This window comes from Diceros bicornis, chromosome 9, assembly GCF_020826845.1.
Source record: "Diceros bicornis minor isolate mBicDic1 chromosome 9, mDicBic1.mat.cur, whole genome shotgun sequence".
Lineage (NCBI taxonomy): Eukaryota > Metazoa > Chordata > Mammalia > Perissodactyla > Rhinocerotidae > Diceros > Diceros bicornis.
In genome coordinates, this window is record NC_080748.1 from 25,285,238 (window position 1) to 25,303,483 (window position 18,246).

The 18,246-nt window shown below is 42.5% G+C and overlaps 2 protein-coding genes across 9 annotated transcripts in view; one reads left to right on the forward strand and one right to left on the reverse strand.

Moving 5' to 3' along the window:
• Positions 1–11,363, reverse strand: part of ALG11 (ALG11 alpha-1,2-mannosyltransferase) — a 33,811-nt gene extending 22,448 nt beyond the window's left edge. Inside the window, exons 1-4 of one of the 3 annotated variants that reach the window (XR_009221172.1) lie at positions 11,098–11,363; positions 7,014–7,244; positions 2,271–3,202; positions 37–1,559 (exon numbers count right to left, since the gene is read on the reverse strand). Coding sequence is in view for 2 of the 3 variants with exons in the window: in XM_058548089.1 (XP_058404072.1) it covers positions 2,271–3,202; positions 7,014–7,244; positions 11,098–11,141 (1,207 nt within the window). In the remaining variant the exon portion in view is untranslated. The remainder of the gene's footprint in view (positions 1–36; positions 1,560–2,270; positions 3,203–7,013; positions 7,245–11,097) is intronic. The other 2 variants (XM_058548089.1, XM_058548088.1) reach the window with 2 other exon arrangements.
• A 109-nt stretch (positions 11,364–11,472) lies between these two features.
• ATP7B (ATPase copper transporting beta) overlaps positions 11,473–18,246 on the forward strand; it is a 98,635-nt gene continuing 91,861 nt past the window's right edge. For 4 of the 6 annotated variants that reach the window (XM_058548074.1, XM_058548076.1, XM_058548078.1 and 1 more), the window contains exons 1-2: positions 11,473–11,723; positions 12,053–12,158. In XM_058548074.1, coding sequence (XP_058404057.1) covers positions 12,105–12,158 — 54 coding nt within the window. In that variant the 5' untranslated portion in view covers positions 11,473–11,723; positions 12,053–12,104. The other 2 variants (XM_058548075.1, XM_058548077.1) reach the window with 2 other exon arrangements.

Genomic DNA, 18,246 nt, shown 5'->3' on the forward strand with positions numbered 1-18,246 from the left:
AGTAAAAAGACATCAAAAGCACCATGACTTCCTCACCTTGCCCAGCATGGGCGCAGCACAGGAATCTGCTGCCTTTTCCCTTCTTCCCTAAAGGCTCTCTTCCCCTGGTTTCCACGACACCGCACTCTGCTGGTTTTCCTCCTCCCTCTAGTTCTTCTCTTCTCCTTTGCTGGCTCCTCCTCTTCTGCCCACTCCTGAACTGTTACTGTTCTCAGCATCTTGTGCGACAGGCCTCTTTTCGCTCTACACGCTTTCCTGGGCAGTCTTATCCTTCACCAGGGGGTACTGTAACTACCTGGGTACTGTAACGACCTGGACAATGACAACTCTCGCTCTGTATTTCCAGATCAGGTCCCTCTCGAGACTTCAGACTCATGTATACAACTGCCTGCTGGACACACACACTTACGTGTCCCCCAGACAATTCAAACTCTACATGCTCGAAACTTGGCTCATCACCTGCCTCTCCTCTTGGATCCCCTCTCTAGGTGAAAGCCATCACCATTCACACAGTTGTCCAAACTGAAAACCTAGGCTGTCCTCTCCGACTGCTCTTTCTCCCTCATTTAACACATCCAATTAATCACTGAGTCCTGTTCAGTACTACTTCAGAATCTCTCTCAAGCGTGTTCACCTACCAAGTTCAGCACCAGCACCTCTCCTCTAGGCCGCTGCAGTCTTTCTTGCTCTCCCTGCTCCCTGCAGTCTTGCTCTCCCTGCTCCTCACTGATCCACTCCCCACATCGCACCCAGAGTGAACTTTAGGGAACAGAAAGCTTTCAAATCCAATACTTCAAAATCTTTCTAGCTTTTCCCACCGGCTTAACATGACCGTGTGATCTGGCTGCAGATCACTTCTCCATTGTCTTGCTGTTCCTCCCTATGCTTCAGCCATACTGAACTCAGTTCCTTGCATGTGCCTGCCAATGCTCCTTTTCTGCCACCCATCACAGTGCTGCTCCCTCCGCTGGATACTCTGCCCTCTTTTGCATGAGGCAGAGCTTACAGGTCACCTCATTTCCTTGGGCAATTGTTCTCTGATCCCACAAGTCTGTGTTAGGTGTTTCTCTTAGGTGCTTTCCTATCAACCTGCACTTTCCCAGCACAGCACCTGGCACACTGTACAGTAAACGCCTGGGCAACTTGTCTACATCACTTGGAGCTGTAAGCCTCTGAGGGGAGGAACAGCTCCTAATTCAGTCATACTCCCAGCACTCACCCCCATGCCTGGCACAGTAAATGCTCAATAAGTATCCGAGGAAGGAAGCACAGGATGTCAGGCTCTGTGCAGAAGGTTTGGATCAACAAGTCTTGCCAAATGTCTGGGCTTAGTACTGTGTTACTAATGAGGGATACAAAGAGGATAAGGGAAACTGTAGCCTTCGTGTAGGAAACTTCACTTTTATGTTTTTCTACAGCTTTTATGTTTTTCTACAGCATGAGGCACAAAGCAGGCACTTGAGAAATATATATTGAACCAAATTAGACACAAAACCGTACTTGATTTTATACCCAAATGTGTGCACAACAGGAGGTCAGAGTAGAGAGAGCAATTTGTGCTGGAACGAACAAGAAAGGCTAAATTAAAGGACAAGCAGATTTAAGTTGAACACTTATCATGGGATTTGGCAGAAAAGAGACGCCATTTCAATGACGAGTGTAGAATCAATAAAAGAACTAAAGGAATTGCTGTGACAAGCCCACCTAGAGATAGTGGTTCTCAGCTTTTGGTGCACAAGAGAATCACCAGAGGAGCTTTACCAAAATACCTCTACCCGGGCCCCACCCAGAGATTCTGATGCGGTCCTTCCATGGGATTAGGGTAGGGCCCAGGAATCTGTGCCAGTACGTGGGTGGGGTTAGGTAGGGAGAGAAAATGTGGGAGTTAAGAGCAGAGGCTCTCTGGGTTGGAATCTGGGCTCCACCTCTTACTGTGTGATTGAACTTGGGCAAATTCTAAACCTTTCTGTGTCTGAGTTTACTTACAAAATGAAAATAATAATACCTATCAAAGAGAGTTTTAGAGAGGATTAAATCAGATAATACTTGTAAAGACCTCAACAGTGACCCACACAGAGTAAGTGGTCAATAAATATTAGCTATTATTATCGACTACATATTATTATGTCTTACAGGGTCTCTAAAGCACACTTGGTGGACTTGGGGAAGAGAATTAGGACTTGATGAAAACTTCCAGAGTATTTTTTATCAAAACAACCTAAAACATATATCTCATGGCACAAAATAAGTAGTTTAAAGGACAAACTCACCAATCCCAAAATGCTCATTCCACATGGTATGCAGACCAATTGTTGCTTCAGATAAGTAATTCTTTAATTCATCAAATGGAATGTTTATTTTAAATTCCACATCTTCCTGAACTCCTAGATCCTCAGAAAGCCTTCTCAGTTGGTTTACCCTAAGTTCATCATCTTGGTTACGACAACCTCCAATGAGGACTAATTTAAGTGAAGGAAGTGACTCAGCCTCCTTCTTATTTAGCAATTTAGCAAAGGCTCTGATCTGCAAAGGATGATTCTTTTCAGGCCTGAACTGGCCAACAGAAACGAGTAAATGTCCTGGGGTCATCTTTTTCTCATGTAAGGGAATGTCCAGAAATGTCTGCACATCACAAGGGGGATAAACAATGCTAGTGCAATTCCCAACCTTCCACAGTGAGAGAATGTGATCTAGTGTCCAAGAAGAATTGACCATGACTACATCACTGCAAGAACCGACAAGTCCGTACATAAAAGCAAATAAATAGTAGTAGATGAGCTTTACTTTGCTGAGAAAAGGATTCCTGGTAATGAAGCCTGCATTATTAAATCCAACATTTTGATTCTTCACTACAGAGAGCATGTCAGTGCTGATAGTGGGATAATGAACATAGCTTCCAACTCGACAACCACCTAAGTACTTAAACAGAGGAAGTGTGAAAGCATATCCCATTGAATCGATGTAAACATCAGGAACACACTGCATCAGAGCTTCCCAGCCAAGGAGAATGGATCCTAGACTTTGGCCCAGCAGTGTGAAGTGAGGATAGAGTGAATCTTCCACAAGGTAGCGTTTCCTTAAGAAAACAAACTTCACTGGGCGAATCAATCTGATGTTAAATCTTGTGAAAGCACCATCTAGTATCTGTTGACCGTTGACATTAACATCACCAGTATAAACAACATAAACTGCTTCAGGATACCTAAAATAGAATACAATAGTTAAGAATTTCATTAGTTTAAGTTAAAATCAAGCAAAAAGTTGTAGATAATTTTCTCACAATCATTAAGAAGCTTATTTTTAGACTAAAAAAAAAGTTTTCCACTGTTTTTCCTTCATTGCATTTGGACTACTGACCTTAGTCTTTACCGAGTCTTCCATTGCCCTACAACTAAAATGTTCGTTCTCCAAATGAGACTTCTAGTTCTTTGCAATCTCTTCCACTAAGAGTCTTGCACAGAGCAGACATCAACAAAAATTGCTGATTTATGAATGAGACGTTTTTGTTTTTAAGACATATTAAAAATTTTTATTTTGACAACTTTCTCAGTATATAAATGGTAATGAAATATTACTCATAAATAATAATTAAAATTCACAAAAGTTATCTTTAGATAGGATCATAAATGCTAAAGCATCACTCAGTGTTTTTATCTGAGAAATGCAAAAAGGTTTTAAAAGCTAGATCCTGTGCCTAGATCACAGTTAGATATGATATAATTACAATGGAAATATGTAAAAGTATAATGCTTTGGTCTCCCTCTGATTGTGTTTATAATTATTGTTTGAGTCATAAAACACTTGTTCTCTAGTATGAGCTACTAGGTTCTGGGGATTCAGGCATGAGAGTCTTTATCCTCAAAGAACTCAGTCCAGTGGAGAACACAGATAATATATACAAATAACTGCAGAATTGCATTACCTATATTGATAAAGATAGTCATGGGATGCTGTGGAAGTCTAATGGATGAGCATCTAACAACTCCTCCCCAGCCCCACTCCCAGCAGCCAGAATCACCCTTATAAAATGTAAAAAGGAGGGGGCCGGCCCCGTGGTGCAGCGGTTCAGTGCGCGCGCACTGCTGCTGGTGGCCGGGGTTCAGATCCCAGGTGCGCGCCAACGCACTACTTGTCAGGCCATGCTGTGGTGGCATCTCACATAAAGTGGAGGAACATCAGCACGGATGTTAGCTCAGGGCCAGTCTTCCTCAGGAAAAAGAGGAGGACCGGCATGGATGTTAGCTCAGGGCTGATGTTCCTCACACACACACACACACACACACACACACAAATGTAGAAAGGATTATCTCAAGTAGCTTAAAGATGGCCCCAAATGCTTTGACACTTTACTCATCGGAAGGTGGGATCTATGGCCCCTCCCCTGGAATAACAGTAGCTCTGTGACTGCTTTTACCAAGAGAATATGGCAAAGGTGACACTGTGCCAGTTTCTGGACCCAGGCTCTAAGACACTGGTAGCTTCTACTTCACTGTGGGGGCGGACAGCTGTCATGTAAGAAGTCTGCCTATCCTGAGATGGCCATGTTGTGTGCAAGCCCAAGCTAGTCAAGTGGAGAGGCTGTCTGGTGACAGAGATGCCTGACCAGTCCCAGCACTCCCTCCTACCCATACCCTCCCCACCCCCTGCCCCCACCGAGTTGTTCCAGTCATCTCAGCCCAGGAAGCAGATGCAAGTGAAAAAGCCTTCAGCTGACTCCAGCCCCCGCTGCCATCTAACCGCAACAGTTTGAGTATGAAGGATTCCAAACAGGGCCCATCAACCCCAAGCTGTGAGAAATAATAATAAATTCTTGTTTTAGGCCATTAAATTTTGGGGTGGTTTGTTATGCAGCAATAAATAAGCAGAATAGCATCCCTCTGCTTAAAACACTCATTAACTTTTCTATAACACTTAGAATAAAATTTAAACTCCTTCCCCTGCTCATTCAAGCTCTGTGTAACTGGCCTCCGTTGGTCACCTCCCCTTCCACTCTCTCTTGCCCGCCAGGGTTCAGCCAAACTGGCTTCCTTCCTTTGAACAAGCCCAGCTCCTTCCAGTCTTAGGGGACTGGCAGTAGCTGTTCCCTCTGCTGTGAATTCTCTTTTCTCATTTTCACTCTCTTTCCATAAGGCTGCCAGTAAAGCATGTGGTTTAGAACTCAGGATCTAGTAACTCAGCCTCCTGTTTGGCAACTGATGGTAATAGTAACAACCTGAGAAGGCTGTTGTAAGGATTGAGTGAGCCAACAAATGTAAAACACTTCAAACGATGCCCCGCATGAAGTCAAAGCTCAGGAAACAGCAGCTACTTTTGTCATTCAGATTTCAGTTAAGTGTTATCTCCTTGGGAATTTTCCCTAATTATTCAATCTAAAGTATCCAGTTATTCATACTATCCTACTTTAATTTCTTATCTAGCACTTCTCACCATTTGATATTTTGCTGCTTTACTTATTACCTTGTCTCTCTCTTAATTAAAATCTAAGGTCCATGAGACGGACTTGATCTATCTTGTTCACCATTTAATCTCAACTCCTAAAACAGTGCTTGACACATAGTAGGTCCCCAATAAATATTGCTAGATCGAATGAAATGTGTACTGTAGCTTATCTTGAGTCAGGAAAGACTGTGGGAATTAACTGAGGAGAAAAAGGTTATGTCACAAAAAAGGAACATGATATGGAAAGGCAAGGAATCTAGAGAGCATGATGCTCCTGGTTCAGTATGTTGGAGCAAAGTACATATGAAGGAATGAGGAGGGATGAGAAACAAAATGCGGCAAGAGCAAGATGAAAAAGTATTTTCTATGTCATACTAATTATTAGGATTTTTTTCTTGTAAGTGAGTTAAGAGTAACAGAGGTTGCTGGAGAGCATGCGTACAGACATTACGAAACTTGACCACCACCCTTAAGAGTAGGATAATCTAATTAGAGAGACAAAGCCAATGCACAGAGTTATGAGAAGGACGGAAGAGTAGGATTAGAGTAGGGAGGGCTTCAAGGAGGTAGGAATTAAACTGGGATTTAAGAAAATTCTTTAGATTTAGGCAGTTACGGAAGATGGCAGAGGAAATATAGGGGTGGTGGCTAGAAGCCAGGACAGGCCAAGAATACAGAAATGTAGAGCTAAGGGAATTACGTGTGAAGGCTATGGAACTGAATGAAGGGCGTGTTCCAGGAAGCAGGGTAACCACGCAAGGAAAATAGTTTTCAACAATAATGGAACCTATATTTTACTGTGCTCTTTCCCTTCTAAAATGGAATCACAAATATTTTTTGGAAAGAGGTTGAGAAGGAAGACTAAAACATTAAATGATGTGTAATACCATATTCTTTCTTTTTTTTTTTTTTAAAGATTTTTATTTATTTATTTTTTCCCCCCAAAGCCCCAGTAGATAGTTGTATGTCATAGTTGCACATCCTTCTAGTTGCTGTATGTGGGACGCGGCCTCAGCATGGCCGGAGAAGCGGTGCGTCGGTGCGCGCCCAGGATCCGAACCCAGGCCGCCAGTAGCGGAGTGCGCGCACTTAACCACTAAGCCACGGAGCCGGCCCACCATATTCTTTCTAACATAGTAACTTACTTAAGACTATCCAACTGGTAATGATATCAAAATGAGAATCAAATAGATGCTTTCGACAGAGATTATGTCCTGTGTTCCACGACTGACTAAAAGTATTCAGGTTTAAAGTGCTCCACAGTACGTGGTTTATTTCTGTTTATTATTCAATCTCTTCTCCACAAGCTCTCCCAAGGTGACTAGTTATCCCCACTAGATTATACTATAAAAGGGCAGATACTTTCCCTTTCCATATCTTTATCATATCAACTAAAATTCAATAGGATCTTGTAAGGCAGGTTGCCATATGAGACAAGTATTTCCTTATTGGAGAATAGTTAAAAAAGAAATTCCTGGACATGAATAAGGTACTAGAGAAAGATGAATTCTGGGTAACAATTTTTTAAAAATGGTAACAATATAGCAAATTAGCTAATAAAGATGCATACCTACTTTTTCTGCAGGGCCCTTAAGGCACACCATAAAACTCTTTCTCCTCCTCCACCAGCATTGCAGTATGGATGAAAAAACGCAATCACCATTTCATTATTCCCATTTTTGCTAGTTGATGCTGACTTTTTCTTTCTCCGTAGCAGCAGTCTGATTCCCCAAAGGATAATGACCAAACACACACACAGAGTTCCACATACAATTAGCCCAGGGAACAATAATGAATAAAAAAACCTGAAACAAGAAGGGAAAGGTGGAAATTGATATAACGTCCCTTAAACAAAAATAAGACTACAAATTAAAGTCTACTTTTACATATCAAATTTATATATTAGTAGCAAATTTTTATAGCGTGAGTCTGTTCACAAAATACTCGATTATTAAAATTCTAATGCTACAAAATCTCCAATGACGAAAGTGCAAGTCCCCTATAATTCCCATCCCCACAGCATGCTAGCAATCTAATATACTTTTTCTTTTTTTTTTGTGAGGAAGATCAGCCCTGAGCTAACATCCATGCTAATCCTCCTCTTTTTGCTGAGGAAGACTGGCTCTGAGCTAACATCTATTGCCAATACTCCTCATTTTTTCCCCCAAAGCCCCAGTAAATAGTTGTATGTCATAGTTGCACATCCTTCTAGGTGCTGTATGTGGGATGCGGCCTCAGCATGGCCGGAGAAGCAGTGCGTTGGTGCGTGCCTGGGATCTGAACCCGGGTGCCAGTAGCGGAGCGCGCGCACTTAACCGCTAAGCCACGGGGCTGGCCCTACTTTTTCTTTTTAATCAGCAGTAGAAATCAATGTTGAGCCACCTTTCTCTTAACTCAGTGTATGTGTTAAGGGATTTAAAAAAATTTAACTATTAACCTAAATAAGACATGATTAGGAATGGCGTCTGGCCCTCAAAACGACAATACGTAACCCAAAGAAATATGTCCTGTGGAAGGATCAATATTCCATTAGTTAAGTTTGGTGAGATAGTAAATCATTTGTATTCTCTCACTTCACTTCAAGTAGAACAATTTCTGTGGTAAGAGGAACGGAATTTAAATTTCTCCAGTTCTATTCTGAGTTCTGTATTTGATGTGTTTACCTGACCCTAAAATCACTGCCTTCCCTTATCTGCCTCACCATGAGCTGCCAAAAATCCACTAATGCTCTACTTCACGCACATTGGTAAACTTCCCCCAACACTGACTGCTAAAAGGTTCTCTATTACTGCCCAGTCGACTGAAGCTCTTCGAGGGCAAGGACCCAGGCTGGTTCACCGCTGTATCCCAATGCCCAGCACAATACCTGACACAGAGAAGGCAGCCGATAAGTATTTGATGACTGAATGCAAAATGTTATTACCTCCTCAGATGTCTCTTAAATTATGTTGAAATATTTTCTCAAGGTATGTTTTTCTCTTAGGGTTGGTCAATACAGTTGGTACCTAACAATATTTTTTATACCCTGCCTACCCTTTATAAAGGATTTGAAGGGCTTATAAGACATAAAAACAATAAAATACTAAAACTGAAACAATCAAAAGTCAGGACCAGGAAAAATATAGAGTTAAAGTGTGTTGGGGGGGTGGGAAGGCAGATGAGGGGACATAGGCTCTAAGTTTGTACGTAGAGGTGAACAGCAGATTGGACTCTGGGCTGCTTAACGACCAAAGCAAATATGAGGATAATTTGTGTAGTTACATCGTTTTCATTGTCCATAAGTAGAAATTTTTCAGAGAAATAAACATCTTATTGATATTTAGTTCTGAAATAAATTTCTCGTGTGCAATTTCCTATTGTGAACCAGTCCATTCATTACTTGAAGAGGTATTTGACTTGTTAAAATGGTTTGGTCTCAGGACACCCTTATATTCTTAAAAATTACTGAGGACCCCATACAGCTTTTGTTTACATCAGGGTTTCCCAACCTCAGCACTACTGACCTTCTGGACCAGATAATTCTTTGTTCTGGGGGTGTCCTGTGCATTAAAGGATGTTTAGCTGCATCCTTGGTCTCAACCACTGGATGCTGGTAGCACCCTGCCAATCATGACAATCAACATTATCTCCAGACACTGCTAAATGTCCTGTGGGGGCAAAATCACCCCTTGCTGAGAACCACTAGTTTACAATGATTACACCTACCAATATTTAGCATATTAGAAACAAAATCTGAGGAATTAAAAAAAATATTTATGAATTCATTTAGCTTTCCCACGACAAGTCAAAAGCCCATTTAATTTATAACGTAGCTGACTCATAGAATCCGAAGATTTTTATGACACTTCCTTCAAATGATTTAAGTGGGAAAATTCATGTGATAGGATTTTCAAATTGAACAATTTAACTTACGATCAGAAAAAAAATCATATTAATGACTAAAGTTGAACCAGTCCTTTGAGTCTGTTAGTTTCAAAGATATACTTACAGGTTCTATAAATAAATTTTTTAAACATCCTACAGTACTTGCACATCAAAATTACCCATTTTAGAATTTGTTTAAATATAACTAAATTGGGCCGGCCCCGTGGCTTAGCGATTAAGTGTGTTGCGCTCTGCTGCTGGCAGCCGGCCGGGGCGCGCACCCACGCACCACTTCTCCTGCCACGCTGAGGACGCGTCCCACATACAGCAACTAGAAGGATGTGCAGCTATGACATACAACTATCTACTGGGGCTTTGGGGGAAAAAATTAAAAAAAAAAAAATTAAAAAAGTTAAAAACAAAAGATAATTAAAAATATATATATAACTTAAATATGTGCCATTAAATAATGTTCACCCATATTTAAATATAAGGCTTTAAAAAGACAACTGTAATCAACAGTGAGTCATTCATTCAGCAAACATTTATTTAGCTATTATTATGTGCAAAGCACTGAGTTAGGGATATTTCAAATGGCAGGGAAGAATATGAAGGCTCTGAAAAAAGACTTTCCCTTTCAAAATGTTTTAAATAATCATTATAGAATTTGAAGTAGGAGGGACAAAAATGAAGAAACAACATCTGAATTTTGGAGAGAATACGTATATACTGCTATTCAGGATGCTATCGTGTTAATTATAAATTTTCAACCTGAACAAAAATATGTAGGTGTTTAAAAAGCTGTGTAGGTCTTCTGTTTTATTCGTGTAGGGCAAGGCACGTAAAATACTGTAGTATTACAGCAACAAATGTAGGAAAAAAGTCTGGGAGTTTTTCACCAAAATGTTAACGGTCGTAATCTTCAGATGGCAGCATTCCCGGCGAATTTTCTTTTTTGCTCATCTATTTTCTAACTTTTCTACAAGAAACAATGTATTACTTATGTAATAAAGATAGAAGTAATAATATTTTACATAACTATTTTTACATCAATCAGAAATAAAAATCAGAGCCGGCCCGTGGCTTAGCGGTTATGTGCCCGCGCTCCGCTGCTGGCAGCCTGGGTTCGGATCCCGGGCCACGCGCCTACGTGCTGCTTCTCCAGCCATGCTGAGGCCTCGTCCCACATACAGCAACTAGAAGGATGTGCAACTATGACATACAACTATCTACTGGGGCTTTGGGGGGGGGGAATAAATAAATAAAATCTTTAAAAAAAAAAAGAAAAATCAATGAGTAATCAAGAAGCAGAGGAGTCAACATAAACTTTACCTTTAAGTGACATGTTAACAAGACAGTTTTGGTGAAAGAGGAGAAACTAAGACGTGGGAAGGAAGATCTGGTTTCTTCTTTACCAGAAAGAAAGACACAATAGGTTGGAAAATGATTTGTGGCTCAATCACAAAGAAAAATGAGAAATGAATATAAGTAATTTATAACAGACTAAGTGGAGTCCAAACAAGAGAAAGACAAGCTGAAGCAGGGAGGGGAGCTCGATTCCTCCGCCAGCAGTGGCGCAGACGAAGAAAACGGGGTAAACTGAGTCCTGAACCCAGTCTGCTCTGGTCTAGCTAGAAGACCCCAAAGTGAGAGGAAAAGCGCTCACTGGCCTTGAGAAAACAGCCTAGGTTCGTGGCAAGGAACGCCCTTCCTCGAAAACTTGAGTTGCACTGGGCGGACAAGTACCACCGTGATTCACAACACGCCTGCGAGCCCACACCACCGGCTCCTCACCTCAGTAACTCGCACAAACACCAACCCCCTTCGGCCGCCGCCATCTTCCGCCGACCCCCGAACTCAGGAAACGCTTCCCTGTTCCTCTTCTCTATTGGCTCCTGAGAAAGCGAGTGGTGCTAATTGTGCGTTCCAATTGGTTGCTGGTAGTGGCTTCCCACGGCCTTCCAGCCAATAGAATCTTCCAAGGAGCAGACAAGTTTTCGGCGTGGCTTCACGGGTCCCGCCCCCGTGGGCGGGACAGTAGTGGGAGTTGGGACGGGGAGGGCGTGGCCTGTGATGGACAGCCAGCGCTCCGGCCCCTGCCCCCTAGACTACTGGAAGCCCTCAGTCCAGAGCCCGCTGCCCGTTGGAGACCAATGGGAAGCTCTTGCGCGTCTCGGATCGATTTTCCAGGTGCGGCGTTTCGGACCCGCGGCGCCCCGGAGCCAGGAGCCGAGCCGGAGAGGGAGCTGCGCAGAGCGGACCCGACGCCGGCTCCCGCCACGCCGCACCTTCCCCGCCGGCTGTGGGCGAGCTCTGGGATCTGCATCTCCTGCCGGGGTCTACGCGGCTCGCCCGCCCTTCTTTTCCTGCCCGGCACACGCCGGAGGCTGAAGACCGAGTCCAGAGCGCACCGGTCCAAGGTATCGGAGACCCAGGAGGGAGGACGAGTCCCCGCCAAGGGTCCCGGCTGAGCCAAGGACACTGAGGCAGCGGCGGGCCGGCCTCCGGGTGTGAGTGAGGGTGCGAGGCCCACCCTCCCCCCTCATCTCCGCGCCCCCAAGGGCCAGGGGCGCGGTGGAGCGCAACTTTGAATTAGCCCGTGGGGTGAGGGCTGCCAATTCCTGGTCCGAAATGCAGGAGCCGGTTCTCAGACCCCTCTTTGGGTTCAAGCTGAAAAGCAAAGATGCCATCCACACCCCGCTCCTCTTTTCCCTGGATTTTAACACCGCGCTTCTCCTCCACTAACCAGGTGACCTTTGGGCTCTCGGCCAGATCACAGAAGAAATTGGTTTCTCCGGGAGATGATGCCTGAGCAGGAGAGACAGATTACTGCCAGAGAAGGGGCCAGTCCGAAGGTAAGTTTCCTTCCCCGGGCACTGTGTGCACACACCTACCTGGAGCACTTTCCACGCCCTCCTGCCGTCCTTACTCTGCTCCTGGGCGCGCGCCGGGAAGTGCGAGCGCGGGAGCCCGGCCCCAGGGGAGTCGTGGTTTGTAAGAAGAGCACTCTTTAGAAAGGGCATGCCATTATCTGCTTTTCAGGAACAGTTCCAAACCCAGCACTTTTCTGTTCCTCTTTATGCCGTTAAAGGGTCTGATGCTGGAGAGGTAAAGTGAGCGTTGAGTTGCTGTGTAAGAGCCCTAATTGCTCAAGACAATTAGTTACCTGGAGAAGTTATTCAGAGTTGGTGCCTGGACCCCTTTATGGTCTATCCAGGTCCTGCAACTTTTTTTTTTTTAAGAACTATTTTGAATTCATTTTAATTATACAGGTAATACATTAATGTGGTCTCTTAAGAATGCAAACAGTACAGGAATATTTAGCGTGAAAAGCAGATGTATTTTCCAATCCGTTTCTACTCGGTGTCCTAACTTATGTGTCTTAATTCATTCAGCATATATTTATTGAAAATTTAACATGTTTCAGGCACAGTGTTGAAGAGCTGAAAATACAATGCTTAACAAGATACATATCTATAACTCCAGAGAAATCTTTAGATTTTGTTGAATGAGATCACATAGTGTGTATTCTCCAACCTTTTTTTTTTTTTGGTTTAACAATATATTCTGGAGGTTGTTGCATGTTAGTACATAAGCATCTGTCTTATTCAGTTTAACCTCTGCACGATATGGACTCACTATAGCGTGTTTACTGTTTCTCTTTGGGTGGACGTTCTGGTTGCTTCTGTTGTGTTTTTTTTGCCTTCAGGAGCCACACTGTAGTGGACATCCTGGTACATGATTTTTAATGCTGACACTTGAGTATTTCTTAAGGATAGACATCTAGGCCTGGATTGCTGTTCCGAAGAGTAGGCTGTGCCTTTTATACAGATTTCTTAAATTGATTCAACAACATTATTGCGTGCCCTTTTGTAGTGAAATTCATCCAATTTTGCTATTCATCTAATATTCACTATTTATCTACTTCTGTACTCTGGTGGTATAGAAATGCAAGATAAGTGGATTAATGGGTGGCAGAAGGAGGCTGGTCAATAGATGATTCTTAGTGTGAAGACTCTGCATTTAATGGAGGTATGAAGAGAGCACGTGGGGGAGGGGTAGCTTGTAGGAGGAGAACTTCCACACCCCTGCGGTGGCCCCACCTCTCTACCCATCTGAAAAATCCTTATCCTTCCAGATCAAGCTCAAGACCTGCCTTCTCCTTGAGACTTTCTGGAACTGCCTGTGTCCTTGGTGATCTCATCCTCTCTTGGATTCCTTTGATTATAGTATTAGCCAACATTATTGAGCTTACTATGTGCTAGGCACTGTATTAAGCACTGTATATTTCTCTGTGTTCAGTCCTCATTTAATCCTCACAAAGCCTTTTGATGCAGGTATTATTTTCTTCTTATCACCATTTATTCAACAAATATTTTTTTAGTTATCTACTTTGTGCCAGGCATTCTAGGCCCTGGGGATCTAGCTAAGACCAAGACCCCTGCCCTCGAGTAATTTATATCCTAGTAGGTACAGGGGAAAAAAAGAGTAAACAAAGAGTGTTATTTCTGGTACCGATAAGTTCTATGAAGAAAATAAATCAACATAGGGGCATTAGGAATCATATGGGAGGGGGAGATACTATTTTAAGCAGGTAGTCAGGGATTTCTTCTCTGGGGAGGTAGCATTTGAGTAGAAGCCTGAATGATTCAGATTTGGGGTAAGTGTTCTAGGTTGAAGAACCAGAGGTATCAAGGTCCTAAGTCAGAAGTGGCCTGAAGGTTTGAGAAATAGTAAGAAAGCCAGAATGGCTGGAGCAGAGGGAAGGAGGGGAAGTGGCAGAACATGAGGTCAGAGTTCATCATCTTAACATATGGGGAAACAGAGGCAGAGAGAACTTAAGTAACTTGCCTAAGGTTCTACAGCTAGTAAGAGGCAGATCTGGGATTGAGTCCTAGCCAGGCCTGTCTGGCTTTCTCAGATATAGATTTTCTTCCAAACTTAATTTGACAGTTGGTCACACAGCTTGGTATGATTATTTAAACTTTTCTGAATGTACCTTTTCTTTGCAACTCTGTGCTTCTCAAAAGTGGGGACCAGATTTTTTAAAAAAAAAGTTCTCCGCAGTGCATAATCGGTGCACCGCCGTTGTTCTTGAAAGTGTGAATTATAGCACGATCCCTCCATATTGTTTTCTCTTCAGAGGCCTCTCTGTGGGGCAGCAGTGGCCCTGACCTGGGGTCCATGACCTGGGTCATTCAGCCTTCAGTCCACAAACACATGGAGCACCTTCTGTTTGCCTGTGTGCTGGGCCAAGCAGGGGAACACAAAGAGGAGTAGAGGTCAGCCCCCGTGCTCTTGGAGCTGACAGTCATAGGTGCTGGAGCAGAGGTATCTATATGATACAGCACTCACAGGCAAGAATGGTTGGCCTTTCCTGGGAGGAAGGGATGCAAAAAGAACTTCAAGAGGAGGTGGTGTGTGAGAGAGGTCTTGAAGGAGGAGCAGTCTTTGGCTGGGTGCACAGAATGGAAGGAGGGATGTTGCAGGAAGAGACCAGTATGTGCAAAGGTCCTGAGGATGGGAATGGAAGGATGCATTTAGGGGGCTATGAGTGGCTTGACCAGTCTAGAAAAGTGATTGCGAAGGCCCTGTTTTTCAGGCCAGAAGTTTAGACTTTTTTCCACATACTGGAGAGTTTGATCATGGGAAAACAGTCTGAGGTACTCTTCCAAAGAAGAGGGTGAACTGGAGCTGCTGGAGACTAGCTAGAGGCCTTTTACAGTGATCAGCCCTGTCCAGACTAAAGGTGGCTGAAAAGCCTGAAAAAGAACTGGGACTTGGCTCTGTTCTGCCCCATTCCCTGTGGAGTTGTCCTCTCTGTAGAGAAAGTAGGCCCTTTAGACTCCTGAGTGTGTGGAGTGTCAGAGGCCAATGGTAGTCCCAACAGCAACAACACAGAGCATAGCAGGTGCATGAGTAACTGAGTAATAAGCTATGGGAGTGAGAAAGCTGGATTTTAAATGCTGCTTTATCTGAGAAACATTTTCTTCTCCATTGCAAGGATAGAGATGGCCCAGGGGCATGATTTCCTTCACTGCTACCATAGCTTAAGTATCAAGGAAGTATCCATGTTCAAGTATGTGCAATATTGTTTTTACCTATAGGATTGGAATCATTGCCAAGTGAAATTCTGGAATGTCTGTTACTTTTGTTGTTGTTGAGACTTTTTTTTTTGACTAGTTAAAGGAGAAAATCTGAGCAGATCAGAGGTCAATCAGATAAAGTAGAGAGCAAAGCAGAGAGTGACTTTTTATTGTGATGTAACTAATATAGCAAATAAGACTTCAAAAACACCAGTAATTGTGAAATCTGTAGTTTCAGAATGTAGCAGTTTTGTTGAAGCCTCAATTCCTCCAGAGACTAAAAATCGCTCTGCACTGGGCATTAGAAATGTTTTAAATTCAAAAAAAAAAAAAAAAAGATTATAAAAGTAATTTAACTCCGTAACATAAGTTTGGAAAATAAAGACCAAAAGGGGAAAATTTACTTTTATTCCTGTTGCTCTTAGGATCATCATTGTTAGCATATTTGGAAACTTCCTTCATTGTTTGCTTTTGCTGCATCTAGTTATTAATGTTTAGAAATAAAAAATATATTCTTGCAATTCAAAGATGATCGATATTAACATCTTTGGCATATTTCATTCCAATCTTTCTTTTCTGCATTTTTTTCTCTTTTTCTAAACCCAGTGATGCTAACATTATAGATGTCCTTTTTTCAACAGCTTGAGAAGCTGTCCATCAGTGAGTCTATCATTACTATTGAGTCTGTGGCCTCTCTTTCCCTATCCTGACAGACTGCTTGGTTTTCACCCACGCTCTGGGCTCTCGTCCTCCATCCTGCTGCCCCAGCATCAGTGCTACAAACTGCCTTCTCTGCTCCTACACCAGAGTGGCAGAATCGCTATGGAAATTCAGGCAGCCACATGGTTGATGCTGCTAGCGATTTCTTGTTTCTAATCTCAATTGTGCCTGCAAATGCTTTTCATCTGTTCTTTGTCGACTTCGTGTGGCTCTTATAAGCCTTCATCACTTGCAGCGAGCCCTGTGCTCACTCTGCCTTCTCTTATTCTCAGCAAATGACCTCACTTCATACCTCGAGAAAATCGACACCATTGTATATGATTTTCTTTAACTTTCTGCCTACCTCTGTGCACCTTCTGCCGAAATTTTATTTAGATCTACAATTTATTTTTACTCCTGTATCTCTAGTCTCAGAACAGGCCTGCCTTCTTTTCAAGGTCGTCTCTTCTACCAGTGCCCTTGACCCCTACCCCTTCCTCTCTACCTGTTCTGGAGCCCTTACTGGTCATCTCTTCTCTTCACTTCTCGTTGCCTCTAGTCTTTCCCTCTCTCTGCGGACTCCTCCTCTTTGGCCTATACGTTCTTCCGATTAGCTTCATTCTAAAATGTCCTCCATTGCCTTGAGTCTCCCACCAGCTGTTGTGCTATTTGTCCCCTCCCCTTCCTCAGTCTTCCAGAAAGAACCATCTGCATTTGCTTGTTTCCACTCCCTCATTCACTTTAAGGTTTTTCCTTCATTAGTTTATCAGTTTATTGGATATAACAGAAATATATATATACACACACACATATATATAGTAATAAAGCATAAGAAAATAGAGAACGCTTGTGAATCCACTGCCTGACCCAAGAACGAGAGTATTATCAATGCCACGGCATCTTCCCAACTGTTCCTCATCTTCTTGTGTCACCCGTAGAAGTACCCACTAAAGAGAGACCACCATCTTCAATTTTGTGTTTGTTATAACTCAGCTTTTTTTTGTAAAGTTTTATCACATATATATGAATGCATGAACAATACATTATCTAGTTTTGCTTGTTTCTAAGCTTTAGAAAAATGACACCTTAGTATGTTTAGTCTTCTGGACTAGCTTTTCTTACTAGGGGTTACATTTCTAAGATTCATTGCTATGCCACGTATGTTGTGGGAACGTAGCACAGTTTATCCATTCTCCTTGAAGGATAGTGGGTGGTTGGTGGGTTTTTGCAGTTTTGCAGACTGTACACCAGCAGTCTCCTGGTGTACACCTGCAGTCTATCCACTTCTGTTCCTATTCTTTCACCACTTTCCTGAAACCTGTTTTATTTAGGTTTCTGTGAATACCAAAGGCATGTCCTCCCTAATTCTTATTTTAATGGCCTCTCTACTACATTTAAAAAAAAAATAGCTTTATTGAGATTTAATTCACATACCATACAATTCACAGACGTGCAGTCATCACAATCAATTTTAGAACATTTTCATTACCTCAGAAAGAAACCCTGTACCTTTTAGCTACCGCTCCCCATCTCCCCATGACCCCTATACCTATGCAACCACTAATCTGCTTTCTATCTTTATAGATTTGCCTGTTGTGAACATTTCATGTGAATGGAATCTGTCTTGTTCCTGATCTTATGGGGAAAGCTTCCAGCCTTCCACCATTAAGTATGATGTCAGCTGTGGGTTTTTCATAGATGCCCTTTATCAGGTTGAGAATGTTCCTTTCAATTCGTAGTTTGTTGAGTATTTTTATCGTGAAGGGATTTTGGATTTTGTTAAATGCTTTTTCTGTGTCAATTGAGATGACCATGTGTCTTTTGTTTTGTTTCTATTGATATGGTGTATTACATTAATTGATTTTTGGATGTTAAACCAAACTTGCATTCCTGGAACAAATCCCACTTGGTCATGGCGTATATCCTTTTTATATGTTGCTGGATTTGGTTTCCTCCTATTTTTTTGAGGAATTTTGTGTCCATGTTCATAAAAGATATTGATCTGTGGTGTTCTTGTGATGTCTTTGCCTGGTTTTGGTGTCAGGGTAATACTGGCATCATAGAATGAGTTGAGAAGTGTTCCCTTTGCCTACTTTTTGAAAGACTTTATTAAAAATTGGTATTAATTCTTCTTAATAATTGTTTGATAGAATTCAGT